Raw genomic sequence first — 17,430 nt, forward strand, 5'->3', positions numbered from 1 at the left:
TGTTAAACAAATCAAAATATATTTTATATTTGAGATTCTTCAAAGTTGCCACCCTTTGAATCGATGACAGCTTTGCACACTCTTGGCATTCTCTCAACCAGCTTCATGAGGTAGTCACCTGGAATGCATTTCAATAAACAGGTGTTCGTGGTTAAAAGTTAATTTGTGGAATTTCTTTCCTTAATGTGTTTGAGCCAATCAGTTGTATTGTGACAAGGTAGGGGTGGTATACAGAGGATAGCCCTATTTGGTAAAAGATCAAGTCCATATTACGGCAAGAACAGCTCAAATAAGCAAAGAGAAACGACAGTGCATCATTACATGAAGGTATGTCAATAAGAAGAGACTTATTGGACATTATACCGGTGGAAATCTGTCCTTATTGTCCAAATTTGAGATTTTTGGTTCCAACTGCCGTGTCTTTGTGAGATGTCTTTGTGAGACGCAGAGTAGGTGAACGGATGATCTCTGCATGTGGTGTTCCCACCGTGAAGCATGGAGGAGGAGGCGTGATGGTGACACTGTCAGTGATTTATATAGAACATTTAACTACTTAACCAGCATGGCTACCACAGTATTCTGCAGCAATACGCCATCCCGTCTGGTTTGCGCTTAGTAGGACTATCATTTGTTTTTCAACAGGACAATGACCCAAAACACACCTCCAGTCTAAGGGCTATTTGACCAAGAAGGAGAGTGATGGAGTGCTGCATCAGATGACCTGCCTCCACAATCACTCGACCTCAACCCGATTAAGATGGTTTGGGATGAGTCGGACCGCAGAGTGAAGGAAAAGCAGCCAACAAGTGCTCAGCATATGTGGGAACTCCTTCAAGACTGTTGGAAAAGTATTCTTCATGAATCTGGTGGAGAGAATGCCAAGAGTGTGCAAAGCTGTCATCATGGCAAAGGGTGGCTACTTTGAAGAATCTCAAATATAAAATATTTTGATTTGTTTAACACTTTTTTTATTGGTTACATGATTCCATGGGTGTTATTTCATAGTTTTGATGTCTTCACCATTATTCTACAATGTAAAAACAAAAAGACTGAGTAGGTGGGTACACATTTTTTACTGGTACTGTATTTCTTGAGGACCCGTCTCACTGGAATGCAGATTGTGTTCCCTGTGCTTCAGAGTCTTTGATGTGGTGTGCATGCTGACATCTCTGAGGAGGTTATTGGGGGTTTTGTCACATTTCATTAGTTGTGTGATATGTTCGACTGAACAGCCTGGCTGGTGCTCTGTGTGATGGAGAGACAGATCTGTTGGTCTCCTCGACTCTATTTTAGGTCTGTACCTTTTGTACCAGACTGTGTGCGTGTGTTAGTGGTGGCTGTTGTTCTGTGGAGCAGGCATGTATCTCCGCTCAGAACTCTCCTGACCCACTGCCTCAGGAAGGGAGTTTAACACAAACACTTCCTTATGCAAAATGTCTCCCACACAGTTAATGCTGCAATTTGTAACGGGCTCAGATGGCCCTCCTTATGTTGGGCCAAAACAACTTGTCATATCTCTTTCTCTCTGAACAGAGAGTGGGTGACTGAGTGGGTGACTGACAAGTATTGATGTTTGTTGTGTTCCCACTCTGCCTTCAATGGCTTGTCTGCCATGTGAGATCTGACTGGATGGTAGCCCCAGGTTCCTCTTATTCTCATTTGCCTGACTGGTTATTCCCAGAAAACCCGAAAGAAAGGAAAACGTCTCTTGTGAGTGGAGGAGATCAAATTGGAATTCATCCGGATTGGGCTTTAACTGAGCTTAAAGATGTACATCAGAGACTCAGTCAAATGTCTGGATTTTAGATTTTTTTAAATGCAAGGATTCGTTGGGCGTCTATGCAGTCTTGGGTTTAGTGATGAGAGAAAAACGAGGCCAATATATCAGGTAGGCTGCCAAGGCCTGTGAGTGGCCTAAAGTTTTAGTCCTGCCGTATCTGCCCTCTCTCTAATTAAATAACCAACGTTGTTTTGGCAGCTAACACCCTCCTACTCACCATGCTGAACACTCGCCCCTACACACAGACACAGGGCTGGGGTCAGTTTATTAGACTGCTCAGGAACCAACTCCCTCTGTATTTGGGGAACTCAACCTTTGTTCAACTTTCATTTAGAAATCAGTTGTATCAGCACTACCTCCTTCCCTCCTTTACATGCACTACTGAAGCAAACAAAGACACACACAAATGCGGATAAACACACACGTCCCCTCACGTGAGCATCTCGCAGATTCAGTTGCTTGCCGCTCCCCTTCACTCTGCGTATGGTTGCCATGGTATCAGTAGCCAGAGCCTTCACATAATCCTTCACGGAGCACTGCAGAGCTCTCCTTCACAGACCGGCCTGTGCTCTACAGCAGAGCCCCAGCCTCAGGGACACAGCATCTACTGGGTCCCCAACAACCCGGATGTTCCGGGTTTCAGGGCAAATGGAAAGGGAGCTGTGTGACGCGACTTTCACTTTTGAATGTTAAGGCGACACTCCATCTTAACTCCTCCTCCACATTTACTGGATTGGTTGAACAGTGCAGATGAGAACCTCCCCCGACAGTTTATTTTCTTCTTGTCAAGACCAGTATGTAGGGGATCTAGTTTCAGGTGTTTCTTTTACGCCTGCTACGTTAGGTTAGGGACACAGACAGAGACTAGACTACTGATTTATGTGATCAGACACTAATAGGCCGCAATTGGACTCTGGAGCAGTGGAAACGCATTCTCTGGAGTGATGAATCCCGCTTCACCATCTGGCAGTCCGACGGACAAATATGGGTTTGGCGGATGCCAGGAGAACGCTACCTGCCTGAATGCATAGTGCCAACTGTAAAGTTTGGTGGAGGAGGAATAATGGTCTGGGGCTGTTAACCATGGTTCAGGCTAGGTCCATTAGTTCCAGTGAAGGGAAATCTTAATGCTACAGCATACAATGACCTACTAGACCAGGGTTCCCCAACTGGAAGCCCGCGGGGCAAAGTGGTTTTATTTGGCCCCCCAAGTTTTTTTGTAACAATGTTATTTTAATTTTGGAAATCTGTTCCAAAGTATTCCCATGCATAATAGAGAGAAGGGATTGTATAATAATTGATTGGATTTATGTAGTACTTTTCTACTAACTGAGGTACTCAAAGTGCTTTACATAGTAGGGGAAACCTCATCCACCGTCAATGTGTAGCACCCACCTCAGCGATGCACGCCGACCATTTTTGTGCCAGAACGCTCACCACACATCAGCTATCAGTTGATTAAGGAAAGGGGGAGGGATACCTAGTCAGTTGTACAACTGAATGCCTTCAACTGAAATGTGTTTTCCGCATTTAACCCAACCCCTCTGAATCAGAGAGGTGCGAGGGGCTGCCTTACACTACATGACGCGGGTGTCTATTATCTCGACGTTGTTAGAATAGACATAATACATAATGAGCAGAGGGTTAGTAAGCGTTCCAATCACAGTGTAAACTATGTGATGGAATATCAGTGGCTTTATAATGTAAAGTGTGGTTGTGATAGAGTAGTGTGTAAATAAGAATTGAGGTGGTAAACCAGAGTAGCCAGCTTGTTGTGAATGGAGGGTTTTGAAGTAGGTATCTACAGTAGTTGTATTGCAGACAGTGTTATTTGTGAATGGAGGAGCTACAGTGAGTCTCTGTTTAATATTTCCTTTTTATTTAGCAAATATTTGTCTTATTTTCAGTCTGCATTGTTGGGAATGGGCTCGTAAGTAAGCATTTTACTGTAAAGGCTGTTGTATTCGGCGCATGACAAATTTACAATTGTATTTATTCATTGATTTGATTGGAGGAGGAGGTTCTTCCTCTAGGCAGCACCTCATTCGCTGGCTCTTGGAGAGGCAGTGGCGGCTGCCAGATAGCACAGCTGGGGCTGAGGAGGGGTACAGTAATGTGTGCTGTCCACTCCACTTGCTATCACATTAATTATTGGACAGAGGGATGGGCCTCCTGCATCACAACCATACCATTTTATCTGAAGGGGACAGTGACACGTGTTCTTCATGGCTGTCTGAAATTAGTGTTCGCTCTGTGAGTCTAATTAATTCAGTGAAATATTTGTCTAATGAGGGAAGCATAATTAAGCACTCCTTACCCTAACCTTTTATTGTAGCGTGGTTAAATAGTACCTGTCATTGAAGCCAATAAAGTATTATGTGATGTCATGATGAGGTCTGAACTCTGGCTGATTAAATGTCTCAGATTCACCATTGGTCAGTGAATCCCTGGCATATATTTTATAAAAGTATCCACTGCAACAGAGCCGCGAAGGAGCAATTGCACAGATACAGCAGTGGAATAGGCCGGACTACTGTCATTCAATCGATATGGGAAAGACCGACTGGATCTGTTGATAGTCTGTGTGTAAAATAACTGTGCTAAGGCCTAGTGTAATTTGAACTCTTGTCTTTGAGGATCATGCCTTGTTCCCATCGATCACTCATTCAGACATATTGATCAGTCAGGACTGCCTGGTATCAATCTACTCTCCGAGGATTTCATCCGACTCACCCTATAGCAGTTTCTGGAGCCACTGTTTGGATCCTTTCTTACACTACATTTGGATACATATTGCACACCTGGTCTGTGCTACTTGATGAAGAATTTTATTTACCATATATACTATATACAAAAGTATGTTGACACCCCTTCAAATTAGTGGATTCGGCTATCGCACTTGTTGCTGAGAGGTGTATAAAATCTAGTAGAATGTTCTTACTAAAGAGCACTGTGACTTTCAACGTGGCACGGTCATAGGATTCCACCTTTCCAACAAGTCAATTTGTAAAATTTCTGCCCTGCTAGAGCTGCCCCGGTCAACTGTAAGTGCTGTTATTGTGAAGTGGAAATGTCTAGGAGCAACAACGGCTCAGCCGCGAAGTGGTAGGCCACACAAGCTCACAGAACGGGACCACCGAGTGTTGTAGCGTGTAAAAATGGTCTGTCTGTTGCAACACTCACTACCGAGTTCCAAACTTCCTCTAGAAGCAACATCGGCACAATAACTGTTTGTCTGGAGCTTCATGAAATGGCTTTCCATGTCCGAGCAGCTGTACACAAGCCTAAGATCATCATGCGAAATACCAAGTGTTGGCTGGAGTGGTGTAAAGCTCAGCACCATTGGACTCTGGAGCAGTGGAACATCTTCTCTGAACTTGACTTTCTTGCACAGAGCCCTGATCTCAAACCCATCGAACACCTTTGGGATTAATTGGGATGCTGACTGCGAGCCAGGCCTAATCACCCAACATCAGTACCCGACCTCACTAATGCTCGTGGCTGAATGGAAGCAAGTTCTCCCCAGCAATGTTCCAACATCTTTAAAAAAAAAAAAGTATTTATTTAACCTTTTTTAAAAACTAGGCAAGTCAGTTAAGAACAAATTCTTATTTACAATGACGGCCTACCAGAAGGCAAAAGACCGCCTGCGGGGACAGGGGCTGGAATTAAAATAAATAAATAATTAACATAAATATAGGACAAAACACATATCACAAGAGAGACAACACAACAACATTACATAAAGAGAGACCTAAGACACCATAGCAAGGCAGCAACACATGACCACACAGCATGGTAGCAACACAATATGACAACAACATGGTAGCAACACAAAACATGGTACAAACATTATTGGACACAGACAACAGCACAAAAGGCAAGAAGGTAGAGACAACAATACATCACGCAAAGCAGCCATAACTGTCAGTAAGAGTGTCCATGATTGAGTCTTTGAATGAAGTGATTGAGATGAAACTGTCCAGTTTGTGTTTGTTTGCAGCTCGTTACAGTCGCAAGCTGCAGTGAACTGAAAAGAGGAGCGACCCAGGGATGTGTGTGCTTTGGGGACCTTTAACAGAATGTGACTGGCAGAACGGGTGTTGTATATGGAGGATGAGGGCTGCAGTAGATATCTCAGATAGTGGGGAGTGAGGCTGAAAATGATTTTTTTTAAATAAGCGCCAACCAGTGGGTCTTGCGACGGGTACACAGAGATGACCAGTTTACAGAGGAGTATAGAGTGCATTGATGTGTCCTATAAGGAGCATTGGTGGCAAATCTGATGGTCGAATGGTAAAGAACATCTAGCCGCTCGAGAGCACCCTTACCTGCTTATCTATAAATGATGTCTCCGTAATCTAGCATGGGTGGGATAGTCATCTGAATCAGGGTTAGTTTGGCAGCTGGGGTGAAAGAGGAGGGATTACGATAGAGGAAACCAAGTCTAGATTTAACTTTAGCCTGCATCTTTTATATGTGCTGAGAGAAGGACAGTGTACCGTCTAGCCATACTCCCAAGTACTTGTGTGAGGTGACTACCTCAAGCTCTAAACCCTCAGAGGTTGTAATCACACCTGTAGGGAGAGGAGCATTCTTCTTACTTAACCACATGACCTTTTGTTTTGGAGGTGTTCAGAACAAGGTTAAGGGTAGAGAAAGCTTGTTGGACACTAAGAAAGCTTTGTTGTAGGGCATTTAACACAAAATCCGGGGAGGGGCCAGCTGAGTTTAACACTGTATCATCTGCATATAAATGGATGAGAGAGCTTCCTGCTGCCTGAGCTATGTTGTTGGTGTAAATTGAGAAGAGCGTGGGACCTAGGATTGAGCCTTGGAGTACTCCCTTGGTGACAGGCAGTGGCTGACACAGCAGATTTTCTGACTGATAATCTGAGAGGGGTAGTTAGCAAACCAGGCCAAAGACCCCTCAGAGACACCAATATTCCTTAGCCGGCCCACAAGATTGGAATGGTCTACCGTATCAAAAGCGTTGGCCAAGTCAATAGAAATAGCAGCACAATATTGCTTAGAATCAAGGGCAATGGTGACATCATTGGGGACCTTTAAGGTTGCAGTGGCACATCCATAACCTGAGCGGAAACCAGATTGCATACCAGAGAGAATACTATAGACATCAAGAAAGCCAGTCAGTTGATTATTGACACGTTTTTCCAACACTTTTGATAAACGGGGCATAATAGAAATAGGCTTATAACAGTTAGGATCAGCTTGATCTCCCCCTTTTAATTAAAGGATGAACTGTGGCTGCCTTCCAAGCTATGGGAACGAGACAGGCTTGGCGACGATAGGGGCAGCAACATTAAAGAAGAAAGGGTCCAAACCATCTGACCCAGATGTTTTTTTGGGGTTAAGTTTCAGGAGCTCCTCTAACACCTTGGACTCAGTGACTGCCTGCAGGGAGAAACTTTGTAGCGGGGCAGGGGGAGAAGCATCAGGGATAGTCGCATTAAAAGGGGTGAAAGATGAGGAAATATTTGACGGGCAAGGAGGCATGGCTGAGTCAAATATGAATCCTGACTTAATGAAGTGGTGATTAAAGAGCTCAGCCATGTTCTTCTTGTCAGTAACAACCACAACATCAACTTTAAGGGACATGGGCAGCTGTGAGGAGGGTTTATTCTCCAGGTCTTTAACCGTTTTCCAGAACTTCTTGGGGTCAGACCCACAGAGAGAGAACTGCTCCTTAAAGTAACTACCTTTGGCCTTCCGGATAGCCTGAGTGCACTTATTTCTCATTTGCCTGAACGAGAGCCAGTCAGCCTGAGTATGCGTGTGCCGAGCCTTTCGCTAAATGCAATTCTTGAGGTGGAGTAACTCTGCAAGATCACGGTCGAACCAGGGGTTGAACCTGTTTTTAATTCTCATTTTCTTTATGGGGGCGTGTTTGTTAACAATACCATTGAAAATATCAAAAAAGAAAGTCCAAGCGTCTTCGACAGAGGGGGATCAAGCTGATTCTATTCCATTTTACAGAGGCCAGTTCATGAAGGAAGGCTTGCTCATTAAAGTTTTTTTAGCAAGCGTCTATGACAAATCAGGACAGGTCGTTTCACTGAGCAGCCATTACGATCACAGGCTGTAAAACAGTGATAACTAAGGTCATTACAGAAAACACCAGACTGATACCTATCAGGATTATTTGTGAGGATAACATCAAGAAGAGTAGCCTTTTCTGGGTGTTTGGAGTCATACCTTGTGGGATTGGTAATAATCTGAGAAAGATTTAGGGAGTCCCATTTCTTTAGGACTTGGTCAGGTGGTTTAAGCATGTCTCTCAGTTTAGGTCACCTAGCAGGACAAATTCAGATTTAGTGTAAGGGGCCAGGAGAGAGCTTAGGGCAGGTAGGGTACAGCCCGGTGCTGATGGAGGACGATAGCACCCAGCAACAGTCAACAAAGAGCTATTTGAAAGTTTAATACTTAAAACCATCAAATTGTTTGGGGACAGACTTGGTGGAGACAACCGAACACTGAAGGTGATCCTTGGTAAAGATTGCCACCCCCACCTTTGGAAGATCTGTCTTGCCGAAAAAGGTTATAACCAGAAAGGTTAACATCAGTATTCAAAACACTATTACTTAACCACGTCTCAGTAATGACCAACATATCTGGATTGGAGCTCTGAACCTACACTTTCAATTGATCTATTTTAGGTAATAAGCTTCCAGTGTTAACGTGCAGAAAACCCAGGCTTTTACGGGAGCAGAAATCAGTGAAGCAGATATCAGAGCACAAGTCAGAATTGGGGCTAGCAACAGTAGATGGGCCAGGGTGTACATGCACATTTCCAGATATCATCAACAGTAATACAATCAAGGCACGGCAGAGGACAGGGAGAGCTCTGCAGTGCTGATTTATGACATCTGAATGTGCATCAGATGGCAACAAGATCATATTGTACAGCAATCTCATCAGGTAACATGAATACAAAGCCGGCGAGAGGTGTTTAGAATGGGATGGGAGGCCAAAAGTCTGTGTAACCAATAGAAAGTCGGAGTCTCGAGTGTGGGAACAAACACGGTTGGGTAAAGAAAGTTCGTAGTCAACAAAGCATGCAGGAGTCATGAGGTAAATAGCAAAATGCACAGTAAAAATGACTTGGGGGTAGCCATTGTAAATTTAGAGGCACTTGCCCCAACAGTGCATGTGTGCTGGAGGTGAGCAAAAGCTCGGGAGAGAGACAGAGGGGGGAGACAGGCCAGGGTAGAATGTGAACAGATCGCCAGGTGGAATCCAAGCAGCAGTGCAGCAGGCAAAGGGAGTAGGTGTCACCCACTTGGGGTAGCCTGCCAATTGTTGGGCTCAAAGGCTTTGACACCTCTCGCTTCACACGTCAGTGCTAATTGAAGTTGTCCTAGCAAAGCTTGGTAGCCTGAGCATTCAGTCCTTATTAAGTCAAATATATAATTGTAATGTATTTTTCTTCTTGGCTTTTGAAGGTAAAAAAATTGCTTCAGACTAAGCATTACTCACTCAGCTCCAGGTTGGATGGGGTTTTCAGGTCTCTGCTTGTTTGCCAAAACATTTGATGTATAGTTTGGGAATAATAATCCTTGAGTGTAGGAAGCATTCCAAGTAATTCCATCCATAATCAGGTTTTAGGTTTGGAGTTTCGATTTGGAATGAAGGTTATGTTGTTTAGGGTAGCATCCTGTATATGTCCATCCCCCAAAAATCTAATTTTGTCTAACTCTAAATCTATCTATTTTTAAAAACATGCTGAAAAATGTGGGAGCTCATCTGCTCTAGTGGAAATCCTTCCCAGAAGAGTGGAGGCTGCTATTAACAGCGAAGGGTGGACCAACTCCAATGACACCAAATTCTATGCGATTTTCGGCGAGCAGGTGTCCACATACTAAGGATCATGTAGTGTACGTACAGTACTGTGTATATAGTTCCTGGGTACCCATGACCCTCACCTGCTGTCTGTCTCTCTTTCCCTCCCCCAGATCTGTCGAAGAACAGGCTCACAGAGATTCCCCCAGAGGTGTGTCTGTTCGCCCCCCTCGAGTCCCTCAACCTATACCACAACTGCATCAAATGCATCCCAGAAACCATCATCAACTTGCAGATGCTGACCTATCTCAACATCAGGTCAGTGATGACTCATGGAGCACTGTGGTGTGATCTGTTGACCCAATGACCTCATACTGTTTGATATCACCATGATATCACCAGGAAATACAAAGGCCCACATTACGGTGTTCACAGCAAAGCTTTTGTTATACTTGGATTATTTTTTCCCCTTTGACATGGTCAAATAACTCAGGTATAGATGGCAATGGCACCGAGTGGCCTTTAGGTGGAGCTGTTATAAGCAGTCTCACTTAAACCCTCATATCCTCCGCCCCTTTTGACTTTGTATGTAGGTATCTTCTCTCATGTTGAACAAATTTGCCTGAAGGACCCATAAGGTCCGTCAGGATAGATTTTCCTCCATCTTGGAAATTTTGGATAACCTTTGGAAAATGTATTCTCATGAACCAAAGTCCAAGTAACACCAGCAATTAAATAAAATACAATTGTATTAGTCACATGCGCCGAATACAACAGGTATTCACCTTACAGTGAAATGCTTACTTACAAGCCCTTAACCAACAATGCGGTTTTAATAGAAATACCAACCAAAAAAATGAATTAAAAGTAACACATAATTAAAGAGCAGCAGTAAAATAACAATAGTAGGCCCATGGTACATCTCTTAACTTAGTTTGAGAAAAGAGTCATGTTTTACATGTCCATTTTAATCCTTTGTCAATCCACTTCACAATGGCCTATCAATTTGAAACTTTTTAGGTTAATAAAATACATTACCATGATGAACCATGTTATATCTTACAAAATAAGGAAACTATTAACTATTCACTTTTTGACTGTAACTAATGCTTAAAATCATCATAACATATATTTTTCACAATGACTAAAAGTCATATTCACTACAAATTTGGTTTTTGGACTCTTTACAATAGCCCCTAAAGAGTTTGAGAAAATAAAGTTGACGCATTCAACGATACCACACTATACCAGTAGATGCATTTTAGCACATACGCTAATATGCTAAAAATACTTTAAAAAATCGTCTCATGAAGTCATAGGACCAAATGACACCAAATTCTAGGCCCATGGTATATATCTTAATGTAACAGTATAACTTTAAACCGTCCCCTCGCCCCGACACGGGCGCGAACCAGTGACCCTCTGCACACATCAACAACTGACACCCACGAAGCGTCGTTACCCATCGCTCCACAAAAGCCGCGGCCCTTGCAGAGCAAGGGGCAAAACTACTTCTCGGTTTCAGTGCAAGTGACGTAACTGATTGAAACGCTATTAGCGCGTACCCGCTAACTAGCTAGCCATTTCACATCCGTTACACTCACTCCCCTTTCAACCTCCTCCTTTTCCGCAGCAACCAGTGATCCGGGTCAACAGCATCAATGTAACAGTATAACTTTAAACCGTCCCCTCGCCCCGACACGGGCGCGAACCAGTGACCCTCTGCACACATCAACAACTGACACCCACGAAGCGTCGTTACCCATCGCTCCACAAAAGCCGCGGCCCTTGCAGAGCAAGGGGCAACACTACTTCTAGGTTTCAGAGCAAGTGACGTAACTGATTGAAACGCTATTAGCGCGTACCCGCTAACTAGCTAGCCATTTCACATCCGTTACACTCACTCCCCTTTCAACCTCCTCCTTTTCCGCAGCAACCAGTGATCCGGGTCAACAGCATCAATGTAACAGTTGAACTTTAAACCGTCCCCTCGCCCCGACACGGGCGCGAACCAGGGACCTTCTGCACACATCAACAACAGTCACCCACGAAGCATCGATACCCATCGCTCCACAAAGGCCGCGGCTCTTGCAGAGCAAGGGGCAACACTACTTCTAGGTTTCAGAGCAAGTGACGTAACTGATTGAAACGCTATTAGCGCGTACCCGCTAACTAGCTAGCCATTTCACATCCGTTACATTAACTTAGTTTGAGAAAAGCTAACGGATTGGTCAAAAGATGGCTGAGTTAGTTACAAATATCAGATGTTATGTGTCTATTTAAACCACTGTAAATCCACTCCACAGTGGCCTATCAACTTGAAACTTGTCATCGCTATCATGGATGTCCCTAAGATGAACCACACTGAATGTGGTATTCACATCTCAAAAAACAAGGAAGCTATTAACAACTCATTCTTTGCATAAGTAGCGCTCCAAATCATCTGAAATCGTCTTCTCCTCGTGAAACATACGTCAGATTCACTCCAGATTTTGTATTTCTGAATAATTAGATTAGAGAGTTTTTCATCAGTCTTTGATGGTAATGAGAAAATAAGTTGCTGCATTTAAAAATGGCCGCACTGCACCTATAGATTCACATTAGCACATATGCTAATGCTCAAAATCATCTTCTCATGAACCATAAGTCAGATTGACTCCAGATTTGGTTCATAGACTCAATGAATTAGCCTCGATTGAATTTGAGAAAGATAACCAACCTACAGTACTAGACAAACTTTTATTGCACATAAAGAAAGACAAGGAGTTGCAGCCAGTTTTGGAATGGGTGGTCAGTAATAAACTGGTCCTGAGAATCTCTAAAACCAAGAGCATTGTATTTGGTACAAATCATTCCCTAAACTCTAGACCTCAGCTGAATCTGGTAATGAATGGTGTGGCTGTTGAACAAGTTGAGGAGTTACTTGGTGTTACCTTAGATTTTAAACTGTCATGGTCAAAGCATAGATTCAATGGTTGTAAAGATGGGGAGAGGTCTGTCTGTAACAAAGAGATGCTCTGCTTTTTTGACACCACACTCCAAAAAGCAAGTCCTGCAGGCTCTAGTTTTGTCTTATCTTGATTATTGTCCAGTCATGTGGTCAAATGCTGCAAAGAAAGACCTAGTTAAGCTGCAGCTGGCCCAGAACAGAGCTCTTCATTGTAATCAGAGGGCTGATATAAATCCAATGCATGCCAATCTCTCTTGGCTAAGAGTTGAGGAGCGACTGATTGCATCACTTCTTTTTTATAAAAAGACATTGTTGAAAATTCCGAATTGTTTGCACAGTCAACTTATACACATCTCTGACACACACACACTTACTCCACCGGACATGCCAGCAGAGGCCTTTTCACAGTCTCTAAATCCAGAACAAATTCAAGAAAGCATACAGTATTATATAGAGCCAATATTGCATGGAACTCTCATTTCATATTGCTCAAATGAACAACAAAACTGTTTTTTTTTAAACAGGTAAAGCAACACCTCACAGACCAACTCTCCCCTATTTGACCTAGATTTTGTGTGTATGTATTGATATGTACAGTTGAAGTCGGAAGTTTACATACACCTTAGCCAAATACATTTAAACTCAGTTTTTCATAATTCCTGACATTTAATCCTAGTAAAAATTCACTGTCTTAGGTCAGTTAGGATCAGAATAATAGTAGAGAGAATGATTTATTTCAGCTTTTATTTCTTTCATCACATTCTCAGAATTGAGGTCAGGGCTTTGTGATGGCCACTCCAATACCTTGGCTTTGTTGTCCTTAAGCCATTTTGCCACAACTTTGGAAGTATGCTTGGGGTCATTGTCAATTTGGAAGACCCATTTGCGACCAAGCTTTAACTTCCTGACTGATGTCTTGAGATGCTGCTTCAATATATCCACATAATTTTCTTTCCTCATGATGCCATCTATTTTGTGCACCAGTCCCTCCTGCAGCAAAGCACCCCCACAACATGATGCTGTCACCCCTGTGCTTCATGGTTGGGATGGTGTTCTTCGTCTTGCAAGCTTCCCCTTTTTCCTCCAAGCATAACGATGGTCATTCATCAGACCAGAGGACATTTCTCTAAAAAGTACGATCTTTGTCCCCATATGCAGTTGCAAACCGTAGTCTGGCTTTTTGCCGTATTTGGAGCAGTGGCTTCTTTCTTGCTTGACCGGACTTTCAGGTTATGTCGATATAGGACTTGTTTTACTGTGGCTATAGATACTTTTGTACCTGTTTCCTCCAGCATCTTCACAAGGTCCTTTGCTGCTGTTCTGGGATTGATTTGCACTTTTCGCACCAAAGTACGTTAGTCTCTAGGAGACATAACGCGTCTCCTTCCTGAGCAGTATGACGGCTGCATGGTCCCATGGTGTTTATACTTGCGTACTATTGTTTGTACAGATGAACGTGGTACCTTCAGGCATTTGGAAATTGCTCCCAAGGGTGAACCAGATTTGTGGAGGTCTAGAATCTTTTTTTCTGAGGACTTGGCTGATTTCTTTTGATTTTCCCATGATGTCAAGCAAAGAGGCACTGAGTTTGAAGGTAGGCCTTGAAATACATCCACAGGTACACCTCCAATTGACTCAATTGATGTCAATTAGCCTATCAGAAGCTTCTAAAGCTTTTTTATTGTTCAGAAATGTGGTGGGTACTCTCTTTGTTCGCTGGACTTTATCCTGCTAACTGTTCCAAATGTCCAAACTGAATTTGGTAAAAGGGCTTTTATGTACTATGCGCCATCGTCTTGGAACGCCTTACAAAATACTTTTAAACTGGAAGAACTTGTCCCGATTGGTATTTTTAAATCACTGATGAAGGATCTTGAGACTGATTCCCTGACCTGTCAATGTTTTTAATTTGCTGTTTTTGATTTTGTTATACTCTTGTGAATTCTATGGTTTTTACTAGATTACTTGTAGTTTTTCATGTTGTTTGTCTGTCATTTTTGTAATGACTTGGTGCTGCCTATCTTGGCCAGGACGCTCTTGAAAAATAGATTTTAAATCTCAATGAGCCCTTCCTGGTTAAATAAAGGTTAAATAAATAAAAATAAAGCCATGACATCATTTTCTGGAATTTTCCAAGCTGTTTAAAAGACACAGTCAACTTCGTTTATGTAAACTTCTGACCCACTGGAATTGTGATACAGTGAAATAATCTGTCTGTAAAGAATTGTTGGAAAAATTACTTATGTCACGCACAAAGTAGATGTCCTAACCGACTTTCCAAAACTATAGTTTGTTAACAAGAAATTTGTGGAGTGGTTGAAAAACGAGTTTTAATGACTCCAACCTAAGTGTATGTAAACTTCTGACTTCAACTGTACGTGTTATGTGTGCCATTTTTAAATCTACACTACTGGTCAAAAGTTTTAGAACACCTACTCATTAAAGGGTTTTTCTTTATTCTGACTATTTTCTACTTTGTAGAATAATAGTTAAGACATCAAAACATTGAAATAACACATGGAATCATGCAGTGACCCAAAAAGTGTTAAACAAATCAAAATATATTTTATATTTGAGATTCTTCAAATAGCCACCCTTTGCCTTGATGGCAGCTTTGTACACTCTTGGCATTCTCTCAACCAACTTTATGAGGTAGTCACCTGGAATGCATTTCTTTCCTTCTTGTGAAGGTAGGGGGTATACAGAAGATAGCCCTATTTGGTAAAAGACCAAGTCCATATTATGGCAAGTACAGGTCAAATAAGCAAAAATAAATGACAGTCCATCATTACTTTAAGACATGAAGGTCAGTCAATCTGGAAAATTTCAAGAACTTTGAAAGTTTCTTCAAGTGGAGTTGCAAAAACCATCAAACACTATGATGAAACTGGCTCTCATGAGGACTGCCACAGGAATAGAAGACCCAGAGTTACCTCTGCTGCAGAGGACAAGTTCATTTAGAGCTACCAGCCTCAGAAATTGCAGCCTAAATAAATGCTCCACAGAGTTCAAGTAACAGACACATCTCAAAATCAACTGTTCAGAGGAGACTGTGTGAATCAGGCCTCCAGGGTTGAATTGCTGCAATGAAACGACTACTAAAGGACACCAATGAGAAGAAGACTTGCTTGGGCCAAGAAGCACAAGCAATGGACATTAGACCAGTGGAAATGTGTCCTTTTGATCTGGAGTTCAAATTGGAGATTTATGGTTCCAACCGCCACATCTTTGTGAGACGTGATGTGGATGAACGGATGAACTCCACATGTGTATTTCCCACCTTAAAGCATGGAGGAGGAGGTGTGATGGTTTGTGGGTGCTTTGCTGGAGACACTGTCTGTGATTTATTTAGAATTCAAGGCACACTTAACCAGCATGGTTGCCACTGCATTCTGCAGCGATACGCCATCCCATCTGGTTTGGGCTTAGTCCCATTATCATTTGTTTTTCAACAGTACAATGACCCAACACACCACAAGGCTGTGTAAGGGCTATTTTACCAAGAAGGCGAGTGATGGAGTGCTGCATCAGATGACCTTGCCTCCACAATCCACCGACCTCAACTAAATTGAGCTGGTTTGGGATGTGTGAAGGAAAAGCAGCCAACAAGTGCTCGGCATATGTGGCAATTCCTTCAAGATGGTTGGAAAAACATTTCAGGTGAAGCTGGTTGAGAGAATGCCAAGGGTGTGCGAAGCTGTCATCAAGGCAAAGGGTGGCTATTTGAAGAATCTGAAATATAACATATATTTTGATTTGTTTAACACTTTTTGGGGGGGGTTACAAGATTCCATATGTGTTATTTCATAGTTTTGATTTCTTCACTATTCTACAATGTAGAAAATAGTAAAAATGAAGAAAAACCCTTGAATGAATAGGTGTTCTAAAACTTTTGACCGGTAGTGTATGTAGTTCTGTCTTTGAGCTGTTCTTGTCTATTAATGTTCTGTATTATGTTTCATGTGGACCCCAGGAAGAGTAGCTTCTGCTTTCGCAACAGCTAATGGGGATCCTAATAGAATACCAAAAAATATAGTTGCTACGTGACAGAGTGCTTGCTTTGTTATCCAACTGATCCTGTGTCCTTTCTGTCATCCTGTGAACCCCGTTCATTGCTGATCACAACTATATTCAGTTTTATTCTGCTTTATCTCAGGAGAATGGTGTTCCCCTTTCAGGGACTACACAGGATCACGTAACAGGAGCATTTCCTCTTTCATAGTGTGAGAAATACGCTGTGATGTTGTTTTTAAAGTTTTGAAGATGATTATATCTAGATAGTACTGTTCATTTCCTAAACACAATTAGATGGCAGTCTCCTCTTGTTTCACTAACATTCTTTTAAGACAGAGTCCTTTTGTTGCTTGATCTTTTCCTGGTGTATCCAGATACTGCCCCTTGCACACAGGATAAAGCTTGAATACTGACTATAGTGTATATGTGTATTTTGTGTTTCTGTAGCCGGAACCTTCTCTCAACATTGCCAAAATACCTGTTTAGCCTCCCCCTCAAAGTGCTGGTGGTGAGCAACAACAAGCTAGTGTCTATCCCAGAGGAAATTGGGAAGGCCAAAGAGCTGATGGAGTTGGTGAGCACTGGCCCAGAGCACATGAGTGCGTGTGTCTTTCCACATGTATTTGTGATCGATGTCCAGTAATTTGTAGGCCTCTGTATGACCGCCTGCTCTCGGTCTTCCCCCTGTAGGACATCAGCTGTAATGAGATCCAGGTGCTGCCCCCTCAGGTGGGGAGGCTCCAGGCCTTACGGGAACTCAACATCAGGAGGAACTGTCTTCACATGCTGCCTGAGGGTATGTAGCAGTTTACGTTCTCTCCCCTGGTCCTCTTCACTCTTTCTCCCTTCCCAACACCTCTCTGGACCCCAGAGCAGTGACAGATAC

At 42.7% G+C, this 17,430-nt stretch overlaps 1 protein-coding gene across 1 annotated transcript in view; it reads left to right on the forward strand.

Annotated features, from left to right (window-relative positions):
* The window catches only part of LOC120057561 (leucine-rich repeat and calponin homology domain-containing protein 2-like), a 67,468-nt gene that overhangs the window by 22,703 nt on the left and 27,335 nt on the right, over positions 1–17,430 (forward strand). The window contains exons 2-4 of the mRNA XM_039006147.1: positions 9,754–9,898; positions 16,992–17,118; positions 17,235–17,340. Coding sequence (XP_038862075.1) covers positions 9,754–9,898; positions 16,992–17,118; positions 17,235–17,340 — 378 coding nt within the window. The remainder of the gene's footprint in view (positions 1–9,753; positions 9,899–16,991; positions 17,119–17,234; positions 17,341–17,430) is intronic.

The sequence above is a fragment of the Salvelinus namaycush genome, chromosome 12 (genome assembly GCF_016432855.1).
Source record: "Salvelinus namaycush isolate Seneca chromosome 12, SaNama_1.0, whole genome shotgun sequence".
Taxonomy (NCBI): Eukaryota; Metazoa; Chordata; class Actinopteri; order Salmoniformes; family Salmonidae; genus Salvelinus; species Salvelinus namaycush.